This window comes from Oncorhynchus kisutch, linkage group LG20 (assembly GCF_002021735.2).
Source record: "Oncorhynchus kisutch isolate 150728-3 linkage group LG20, Okis_V2, whole genome shotgun sequence".
Taxonomy (NCBI): domain Eukaryota; kingdom Metazoa; phylum Chordata; class Actinopteri; order Salmoniformes; family Salmonidae; genus Oncorhynchus; species Oncorhynchus kisutch.
The window spans coordinates 49,821,787-49,833,123 of record NC_034193.2 but is presented as its reverse complement, the minus strand read 5'-3'; the positions used below and the strand labels follow the sequence as shown (position 1 = coordinate 49,833,123).

At 44.1% G+C, this 11,337-nt stretch overlaps 1 protein-coding gene across 1 annotated transcript; it reads left to right on the top strand.

Moving 5' to 3' along the window:
- The first annotated feature begins 5,534 nt into the window (after positions 1–5,534).
- On the top strand, positions 5,535–10,956 carry LOC109886260 (mpv17-like protein). The gene is made up of 4 exons (XM_020478012.2): positions 5,535–6,145; positions 6,376–6,446; positions 9,032–9,061; positions 9,293–10,956. Exons 1-4 carry the CDS (start codon positions 5,842–5,844, stop codon positions 9,686–9,688), a joined length of 801 nt encoding a protein of 266 aa, XP_020333601.1. The 5' UTR covers positions 5,535–5,841; the 3' UTR covers positions 9,689–10,956.
- The last annotated feature ends 381 nt before the right edge of the window (positions 10,957–11,337 follow it).

The following is an 11,337-nucleotide window of genomic DNA, read 5'->3' as shown; positions in this document are numbered from 1 at the left end:
CTCTCTCTCTCTTGCCCTCTCTCTCTCTCTTGCCCTCTCTCTCTCTCTCCTCTCTCTCTTGCCCTTCTCTCTCTCTCTCTCTCTCCTCTCTCTTCTGCCCTCTCTCTCTCTCTCTCTCTCTCTCTCTTGCCCTCTCTCTCTCTCTCTCTTGCCCTCTCTCTCTCTCTCTCTCTCTCTCTCTTGCCCTCTCTCTCTCTCTCTCTCTCTCCTCTTGCCCTCTCTCTCTCTCTCTCTTGCCCTCTCTTGCCCTCTCTCTCTCTCTCTCTTGCCCTCTCTTGCCCTCTCTCTCTCTCTCTCTCTCTCTTGCCCTCTCTCTCTCTCTCTCCTCTCTCTTGCCCTCTCCTCTCTCTCTCTCTCTCTTTGCCCTCTCTCTCTCTCTCTCTCTCCTCTTGCCCTCTCTTCTCTCTCTCTCTTGCCCTCTCTCTCTTGCCCTCTCTCTCTCTCTCTCTTGCCCTCTCTCTCTCTCTCTCTTGCCCTCTCTCTCTCTCTCTCTTGCCCTCTCTCTCTCTCTCTCTTGCCCTCTCTCTCTCTCTCTCTTGCCCTCTCTCTCTCTCTCTCTTGCCCTCTCTTCTTGCCCTCTCTCTCTCTCTCTCTCTCTCTCTCTTGCCCTCTCTCTCTCTCTCTCTTGCCCTCTCTTGCCCTCTTCTCTCTCTCTCTCTCTCTCTCTCTCTTGCCCTCTCTCTCTCTCTCTCTCTCTTCTCTCTCTGCCTCTCTGCTCTCTCTCTCTCTCTCTCTCTTGCCCTCTCTCTCTCTTCTCTCTCTCTCTCTCTCTCTCTCTCTCTCTCTCTCTTGCCCCTTCTCTCTCTCTCTTTGCCCCTCTCTCTCTCTCTCTCTTGCCCCTCTCTCTCTCTCTCTCTCTTGCCCTCTCTCTCTCCTCTCTCTCTTGCCTCCTCTCTCTCTCTCTCTCGTGCCCTCTCTCTCTCTCTCTCTTGCCCTCTCTCTCTCTCTCTCTCTTGCCCTCTCTCTCTCTCTCTCTTGCTCTCTCTCCTCTCTGCTCTTCTCTCTCTCTCTCTCTTGCTCTCTCTCTCTCTTGCTCTCTCTCTCTCTTGCCCTCTCTCTCTCTCTCTCTCTCGTGCCCTCTCTCTCTCTCTCTCGTGCCCTCTCTCTCTCTCTCTCTTGCCCCTCTCTCTCTCTCTCTCTTGCTCTCTCTCTCTCTCTCTCTTGCTCTCTCTCTCTCTCTCTCTTGCTCTCTCTCTCTCTTGCTCTCTCTCTCTCTTGCCCTCTCTCTCTCTCTCTCTCTTGCCCTCTCTCTCTCTCTCTTGCCCTCTCTCTCTCTCTCTTTGCCCTCTCTCTCTCTCTCTTGCCCTCTCTCTCTCTCTCTCTTGCCCTCTCTCGCTCTTGCCCTCTCTTTGCCCTCTCTCTCTCTCTTGCCTCTCTCTCTCTCTCTGCCTCTCCTCTCTCTCTCTTGCCTCTCTCTCTTCTCTTGCCCTCTCTCTCTCTCTCTCTTGCCCTCTCTCTCTCTCTCTCTTGCCCTCTCTCTCTCTCTCTTGCCCTCTCTCTCTCTCTCTCTTGCCCTCTCGCTTCTCTCTCTTGCCCTCTCTCTCTCTCTCTTTGCCCTCTCTCTCTCTCTCTTGCCCTCTCTCTCTCTCTCTTGCCCCTCTCTCTCTCTCTCTCTTGCCCCTCTCTCTCTCTCTCTCTTGCCCTCTCTCTCTCTCTCTCTTGCCCTCTCTCTCTCTCTCTCTTTGCCCTCTCTCTCTCTCTCTCTTTGCCCTCTCTCTCTCTCTTGCCCTCTCTCTCTCTTGCCCTCTCTCTCTCTTGCCCTCTCTCTCTCTTGCCCTCTCTCTCTCTCTTGCCCTCTCTCTCTCTCTTGCCCTCTCTCTCTCTCTCTCTTGCCCTCTCTCTCTCTCTCTCTTGCCCTCTCTCTCTCTCTCTCTTGCCCTCTCTCTCTCTCTCTCTTGCCCTCTCTCTCTCTCTCTCTCCTCTCTTCTCTCTTGCCCTCTCTCTCTCTCTCTCTCTTGCCCTCTCTCTCTCTCTCTCTCTCTCTCTCTTGCCCTCTCTCTCTCTCTCTCTTGCCCTCTCTCTCTCTCTCTCTCTTGCCCTCTCTCTCTCTTCTCTCTCTCTCTCCCGTGCCCTCTCTCTCTCTCTCTCTTGCCCTCTCTCTCTCTCTTGCCCTCTCTCTCTCTTGCCCTCTCTCTCTCTTGCCCTCTCTCTCTCTCTCTCGTGCCCTCTCTCTCTCTTGCCCTCTCTCTCTCTCTCTCTTGCCCTCTCTCTCTCTCTCTCTCTTGCTCTCTCTCTCTCTCTCTCTCTTGCTCTCTCTCTCTCTCTCTCTCTTGCTCTCTCTCTCTCTCTTCTCTCTTGCTCTCTCTCTCTCTTGCCCTCTCTCTCTCTCTCTTTGCCCTCTCTCTCTCTCTCTCCCTCTCTCTGCCCTCTCTCTCTCTCTCTTGCCCTCTCTCTCTCTCTCTTGCCCTCTCTCTCTCTCTCTCTTGCCCTCTCTCTCTCTCTCTTGCCCTCTCTCTCTCTCTCTTGCCCTCTCTCTCTCTCTCTCTTGCCCTCTCTCTCTCTCTCTCTTGCCCTCTCTCTCTCTCTCTTGCCCTCTCTCTCTCTCTTGCCTCTCTCTCTCTCTCTTGCCTCTCTCTCTCTCTCTTGCCTCTCTCTCTCTCTCTTGCCCTCTCTCTCTCTCTCTCTCTTGCCCTCTCTCTCTCTCTCTCTTGCCCTCTCTCTCTCTCTCTTGCCCTCTCTCTCTCTCTCTTGCCCTCTCCCTCTCTCTCTTGCCCGCTCTCTCTCTCTCTTGCCCTCTCTCTTGCCCTCTCTCTCTCTCTCTCTCTCTTGCTCTCTCTCTCTTGCCCTCTCGCGCCCTCTGTCTGTCTGTGTGTGTAACTGATGGTTGTTATTGTGTGGGGGTGAATGTCTGCACCCTTTGTGACCTGATGAATTGTGTTGATCTGAGTCCTACTATACTTTTATCCGGTGTAGTCATGTTATCCAGTAGCTGTAGATATACATCAGTAGTAGACTCTTTCTGTGCAAACAGCAAGGGCATTTACTCAAACGAAAGGGCAGTTTGCTCTGGATTTACTCTGACAGCCGCAGAAGAGAAGGATGGTAGCAGACTTGAGGACTTCGGAAGACATGAATCATATTCTTCTCAGCTTTTTAAATGATTACTGTTCAAGGATTTCACAGAGACACATTTAACATACAGCACAGTAGGCTTGAGCACGAATGCATATATTTCAGTGAATTAAATAAACAAATGTGAGATGCAATAAAAAAAAAAAGGTGATATATTGTAAGGATGAATTCAAAACGGTTCTGTTTTCATATTGTACTTTATTTCAAAACTGTATCACCACAGGATTTCCTCTGTTGACCCTCCGTTTTCTCATACTATATTTGCTCACTCAAAAGTCTGCACTGAGGCACTGCGGGTTTCTTCTTTTTTCTCATCTGACAATATGTTTTTAAAAATTATATACATAATCTTTTTTTTAATTTTTTTAAGAAAATATACTCTAACCAAAAATGTAGCAGAACACATGCGCAGCTTGCTCCTCACATTGCGCTGCAACATAATTCTGGATCTTGAACATCTGTTGGTCATACTATTATTCAAATTCATGCTCAAACCTGTATGATAATCCCAAATAAATCTTTGGCACCTGCACGGATCGAAAGGTGAAATATGGGGTCATAGTGGAGGGGTCGAAACATAGCTGAGTCTAGGGGTCATAGTGGAGGGGTCAAAACATAGCTGAGTCTAGGGGTCATAGTGGAGGGGTCAAAACATAGCTGAGTCTAGGGGTCATAGTGGAGGGGTCAAAACATAGCTGAGTCTAGGGGTCATAGTGGAGGGGTCAAAACATAGCTGAGTCTGGGGGTCATAGTGGAGGTCGAAACATAGCTGAGTCTGGGGGTCATAGTGGGGGTCAAAACATAGCTGAGTCTAGGGGTCATAGTGGAGGGGTCGAAACATAGCTGAGTCTGGGGGTCATAGTGGGGGTCGAAACATAGCTGAGTCTGGGGGTCATAGTGGGGGTCAAAACATAGCTGAGTCTAGGGGTCATAGTGGAGGGGTCGAAACATAGCTGAGTCTAGGGGTCATAGTGGAGGGGTCAAAACATAGCTGAGTCTAGGGGTCATAGTGGAGGGTCAACATGGAAACCTGAATTGAAGAGGCAGGGAAGGTACAGGTTGCTCCCCCCAACTGTGCATATGAATTATTGACACTAGTTAAATACAGAGGTAATGTTACAATAAATCCCAACTAAAATGGCTTGTGGCAACTCCCTGAGCTCTGCATACAAATGTTGTTCTGTTGAAACAGACCAATAATGATGGATGAGTACTGCAATCAATCCATCAAATTAATCATATTTTATTTCTTTATAAAGCCCTTTTTACATCAGCAGTAGTCACATGGTGCTTTACAGATGCCCAGTCTAAAACCCCAAAGAGCAAGCAATGCAGATGTCACGCCCTGACCTTAGAGAGCCTTTTTATATCTCCATTTTGGTTTGGTCAGGGTGGGATTTGGGTGGGCATTCTATGTTCTGATTTCTATGTTTTGTGTTTCTATGTTTTGGCCGGGTATGGTTCTCAGTCAGGGACAGCTGTCTATCGTTGTCTCTGATTGGGAATCATACTTAGGCAGCCTTTTTCACTTTTGTTATTGTGGGAAGTTATCTTCGTTAGTGGCACTATAGCCCTTGTAAGCGTCACGGTCGTGTCCTTGTTTTGTTGGCGACATTCATTTAAAATCAAATAAAATGTATGCTCATCACGCTGCGCTTTGGTCCTTCTTCTTCAGACGGTCGTGACAGAAGAAGCAGAAGCACAGTGGGCAGAAAAGCAGGCTCAGATGGTTGACAGTCCTATTCTGGCTGTACCATTATAAACTTAATTTATATTAATACAGTACTTTCTGTAGTCATGTATGTTGTCTGTGTTTTTTCCCCCCCATTTTAAGTGACTGATGATGCAGAAGACACGTTTAAGAGGCTAAAAGAGGAACTGGTTCTAAACAGAACCAGGAACTACATGAGCTGAAAGCAGACCTAAACACAACCAGGAACTAAATGAGCTGAAAGCAGAGGTGGACATGCAAAAGCAATATGAGCTGAAAGCAGAGGTGGACAGAGGTGTGCAGAAGCAGTAAGATCTGAAAGATGAGTTTGAAAGACTGTTTCAGGAACAGAAGGAGATGAAAGTAAAGATTAGCAAAAAGTCACATTTATGCAGAATATTTCCGTTTTTTGTAACTATTTACTCGTGAAGTTCCTGCTGTCTATATTTTTATTCTGCACATTTTACAGTGGAGACTGGTGTTGTATAGCATTGAAAAACTTAGTTGGCTTTGCACAGTGCACATTATGGGCTTTGTGCATTTTATAACATTTAAGATAAAATCCTATTCTATTATAAAGGTTGTATAATAAAGATAGCATCTTTAAATGATCGTCTGCTTGAGATCTGTGTGCAGGACTGTAATACAGTAGCCAATAAGCTCCTCCTGAATATGGCGTCTTTCTGCTCTGATTTACGTCACGGGGGGGCGTTCCCATTTTATGCAGAATTCAGTGCGGCGCTATGGTGTCACTTGACGTTTCGGATTTTACGCACGAAACCCCTCTGCTGGTTTCACCACAAGTATTATGCTCTTGCTTTACGTTCATTTAGCCTAGGCTTATTTTATGAAATTCGTTGATATTTTGTCAAAATATAATCGTATTGAAATGTATGTTACATTCGAAATGCGATAGGCCTATGTGTTAGTGAGAGATGATACCAAATGGTCTTTTCAGACAGAAGACGGCGAAGAACATCCTACCATCAACTGCTTGATATCGACCTTGTTTTATTTGTCATATTCTATTCAAGGTTCTGTATTCTGATGTCGACAACATGAGAAGGGCATTCATAAAACACGTCAAAAGGTTTCCGTGGCTAACCAACGTAACCCTCTATGGTTGCCTGTTTGCCGGCGGGGATTTCGTTCACCAGTTGTTCTCGCGCAATGAAAAAATGGACTGGAGGCACACACGCAATGTGGCAGTGGTCGCTTTCAGTTTCCATGGCAACTTTAACTTCTTTTGGATGCGGTTTTTGGAGCGCAGATTTCCCGGGAATTCGGTCAGGATGGTTGTGCGTAAACTTTTCTTGGACCAGACCACAGCCGCCCCTCTGGCCACTAGTGTATTCTACACAGGTTAGTCAGAGCGATCGAGAACAAAGTTCACTCTATCTGTCTGTATGTAGGCCTAACTGAGGTCACGTGGAAGACTTGAACAGATGTGATCTCCATATATGACATATCGGATATTTAAAACCTACTAATGTTGGTTTCAACCAAATAAAGTAGCCATTCAAGTCAATTGTTGTCTCTAAATGTTGGCTAATAGATATTTGACTAAACACACTGAGCTGTGTTCTCCCTAGGGGTGAGTTTCTTGGAGGGCAAAGAGGACATTTTCCAGGACTGGAGGGAGAAGTTCCTGAATACATATAAGGTGGGTCTATAGTCTGAAGAGAAATTCCAATCATGCCTGTCGTTATAGGGCCCTGTTTTACTGGTCAGTCAGTTGGTTAGGAATAAACCCTGCCACTACTCAGTAGTGATGCCCAGGTTGACTCATAACCCGCAGTGCCGGCTATGTTAAGCGTGATGATTGTGAGGCGCTAAACAAATTCGATAGTCACAAGACGGGGACTTTAAATAAGGAAGTTCAAGGGAACTATAGCCTACTGTTCAGATGGGTTAAATGGAAGCTGATCTCGGGGAGGGAGGTAGCCTAGTGGTTAGAGAGTTGGACTAGTAAATGAACGGTTGCGAGCTCGAATCCCCGAGCTAACAAGGTAAACATCTGTCGTTCTACCCCTGAACATGGCACTGTTCCTAGGCCAATTTAGAAAAAAATAAAAATAATTCTCTACTGACTTGCCTGATTAAATAAAATTAAAATCTGGCCGACCTTGGGTCTATAACCTCCAGTGGTTGAAAAAAGTACCCAGTTGTCTTTACTTGAGTAAAGATTTACTTGATTAAAAGTGTTTGGTTTAGAATATACTTAAGTGTAAATGTAGTTACTTAAATAAAAGTATAAATAATTTCAAATTCCTTTTAATAAGCAAACCAGATAGCACCATTTTCTTATTTTATAGCCAGATAGCCAGAGGCACACCCCAACATTCCAACATCATTTACAAATGAAGCATGTGTGTTTAGTGAGTCCGCCAGATCAGAGGCAGTAGGGATGACCTTGACTTATTCTGTTGATAAGTGCGTGAATTTGACAATTTTCCTGTTCTGCTAAGCATTCAAAATGTAATAAGTAAAATACATTATTTTCTGTAGGAATGTAGTGAAGTAAAAGTGAAAGTAGTCAAAAATATATATAGTAGTACAGATGCACCAAAAAACTTATATAAGTACTACTTTCAAGTATTTTTACTTAAGTACTTTACACCACTGATAACCTCTCACATAGCCTTAATATTAACTACTGCAGAATAATGTTTTCTTGCAGTAAAATAATACACCATGTAGGCAAAATGTTGACTTGGGGACAGTGGAGAAATATGATTTATTTTTTTCAGCATCTTGAGAGAATGAGAATGCTCAGTTAGATATCATCTGTAGAGGTGGTATCTTTATCAGCGTCATAAAATCTTAATATTTCAACCACATAAAATATGCAAGCCTAACTGCAATCTTATTAGAAACATGTTGGGTCGTTTTCACAGCTTTCTATTTCCTTACAACCAGTCAAACTGATTCCATTTGGACATTCTGCACAGAAGATCTTTCCCATTTCGTTTTTTTGTTGAGTTATTGCGTTTTCTCCCCGGTCCCTAAACATCTTTGCTCCGTGAAAGAAGATGACAGAGAAAACCTTACTGATGTCAACTAGATTGAAGCATTCATTCTATCGATTTATGACATTCTGGTGAGAAAGGATTTATTTAGTCTTCTAGGGCAACATATAATGACAGAAGAGAAGCTGAATGTATCTAATTATAGACAAGTTGACTAACAAATAGCCTACCAAGATGTCAAAAATTATAAGCAGAAACATATCTAAACTATGCAAAAGAAAATCATGCACAAACTGTCCAAAAATTGACTGTAGCCTACAACGCATTTTCTATATTTGCGTGTTAGATTTTCACTTAATCACATATAGTCAGCCCCCCTTCTTTTTTTCATAATTTTTTGGGGGGGAGGGGAGGTACTTTTCACCCTTTTTTCGCCCCAATTTCGTGATATCCAATTGGTAGTTACAGTCTTGTCCCATCACTGCAGCTCCCATACGGACTCGGGAGGTGACGGTCGAGAGCCATGCGTCCTCTGAAACACAACCCTGCCAAGCCGACCTGCTTCTTGACACACTGCTCGCTTAACCCAGAAGCCAGCCACACCAATGTGTCGGAGGAAACACCGTACAGCTGACGAAAGTAAAGATAAGGCAAAGTCACATTTATGCAGAATATTTCCGTTGGCACGCAAGGAAGAGGCTGACAGCAGGCCATAAACAGCAACCACTGGTAAGAAGATATAAAGGGGGTGAAATTAGATTGAAACATGGCTGAGTCTGCGGGTCATAGTGGGGGGTCGAAACATAGCTGAGTCTAGGGGTCATAGTGGGGGGTCGAAACATAGCTGAGTCTAGGGGTCATAGTGGGGGGGTCGAAACATAGCTGAGTCTAGGGGTCATAGTGGGGTGGTCGAAACATAGCTGAGTCTAGGGGTCATAGTGGGGGGGTCGAAACATAGCTGAGTCTAGGGGTCATAGTGGAGGGTCAACATGGAAACCTGAATTGAAGAGGCAGGGAAGGTACGGGTTGCTCCCCCCAACTGTGCATATGAATTAATGACACTAGATAAATACAGAGGTAACGTTACAATAAATTCCAACTAATGTGGCTTGGGGCAACTCCCTGAGCTCTGCATACAAACGTTGTTCTGTTGAAACAGACCAATAATGATGGATGAGTACTGCAATCAATCAATCAAATGATTGTTTTAGACAGCCCAAAGTCTAAAAACATGGACGAAGTCTGATCTTGTAATGGTTGCTATGCTTTTCTCTTGCAGACTGGACTCATGTTCTGGCCATTCATGCAGGTAAATGACTGTCTTTGTATAATCATATCTTAATGTATCTGAACGCCTTGAACACACACATCCTGCCCACCCAGTACTACTAACTTGAACAATGTTAATCATTACGGTTTCATGATATATTTACTGTATCCCATGACCATTTACAAATGTACAATGAACAAGACTTTGCTTTCTCACCTACCTCCCACTCTTCCTCCTCTCCCCTCATCTCTTCCTTCCCCTCTCTCCTAGTTCCTGAACTTTTCCATGGTGCCTCTATACATGCGGACCACCTTCACAGGGTGCTGTGCCTTCGTCTGGGCCACCTTCCTGTGTTTCTCACGTCAGAGTGGGGACGGCACGGCTAACGCCGCCCTCGCATGGATGTTTACTCCGAAACAGGATACGACGACAGAGCCTGAAGCGGAGAAACTCGGGCCCAAAGTGGACCAGACAGGGACAAAAGTGGACAGAGAAGGACCCAAACCGGAGAACCCAAGCCCCAAAGAGGAGACACAAACACTCACTGTTAAGCAGGACGACCAAGCACAAACAAAGGAGGTGGAGGCTAGTTTGAACAAGGGCGCACAAACTGACACAACACCCATTCAGGAGAAGGGACCACATACAAGCACTGACTCAACATAAATAACAGGTAGATTCTAGTTCTATAGAACCTTCCGATAAGAATACTGTCTAATCTTATATCTCAAAATGTTCTCACCTTGAAACGTTCAATTCCAATGTGCTATGCTACTGCACAAGATGTCGGCAGGGTGTAACGTATTGCTATATATAGGGACTGTATTTATTGAATTTGTTATTGATAACAATTGGGATCCAGCATTCTTAAACAAACCATACTTGAACATAGAAGTGCTTGTACTACTGCACCTATCTTCCCCTTTCTCCATCTCTCTCTCTATATCTCTCTCTCTCTCCCCCCCCTCTTGACAGACAGCTTGTAAAAATCAGTGTGTTGTACAATGTAGGCTATTTTAAATGTTCTGCTCTTATCTCTGAAGTCTGAAGGAATGAGTATGCATTTCTAATTAGCATTGAGTTATAGTGATACACGAATCTGGTTATTTATTTGTTTGCAATATTTCCTATCTCCTGTCAAACATCACATATTTCTGACAACATTCATAATTTATCCAATCTATAGTAGTAGATACATATGTTAATACTATTTACAATAGTTGATGATCAATGCTCGATATAGATTTTTGCTTGATATTATTATCCGTTAAAAAATGTTTGAAAAGATGTTCCATTGCACGTCCTGAATGAACATAACTCTGAAGTGGCTCCTACGCAGATGATATTCACATCACAGATCTGCTTCCCCAAGCAGACATCTGTGTCCACCCTCCTCCTCCTCCGACTTCTTCTGTCAAGGCTCTCATTATGCTGACCAGTTGATTAATAAACAGATGTTCAGGGTATTGATTTAGGCAGCTTGTTTTAATGCAATTCGTGTGATTACACTGGGTTAATTAGAATATGTGTCTGGCTTGGCTCTGCCGGTGATGACAGTGAAGCTACGTTGATAGGGAAGCCTGGTATTTCTTGTATGTATGTCTGAATAAATGGGATTACAGTAGATATTGTGTGGAGAACGCTGAAACTACTGCTGTTGTCATGATATATATTATATTTCCTATCATGTCTGTACACGATCCAACTAGTACATAATGTTTAGCAGGGCATTATGTATCTGTGGGATCAATCTAAAAACATATCTGTATTTCTACTAGTACACAACTGTTATACATTGTAATATGATTAATATGATATTTTCCTAAATATTTTGAATGTAGGCCTATTGGTGCACATCAATCCAAGTGTATTGTGAGACTAACCTTGCCTCAGATTTAATATATGTATTATTGTAAATAAAAATTAAAACTTCATCAATGTCTATTCTCTTTTGTAATGAATCTTTTAACACATTTATTTTACACATCAAAAACGTCCAAGTGAAACTGATTATTGGCCCAGTCATGTGCATCAACATAGCAACAGAGTATAGGTTCAACAGCGTGAAATGAGTCATCACGTCAGAGCCATATTGAACAGACCCCTAACAGGGTCCCACCTGCTCTGGCTACTCAGCTTCCATGCATAGCCCTAGAGTATCTTCAGTTCTTTGACATTCACTCGTTTGAAGGACTTACTATTTCGAGAGTGATGGTGTATTAGTGAAACATTTTCCTATAAATGTAAGCCTTCTGCTCCACATATTCAGCACCTAGGCCTAGTGATATCTTGACATCTTCATTGAAAAAAATGCT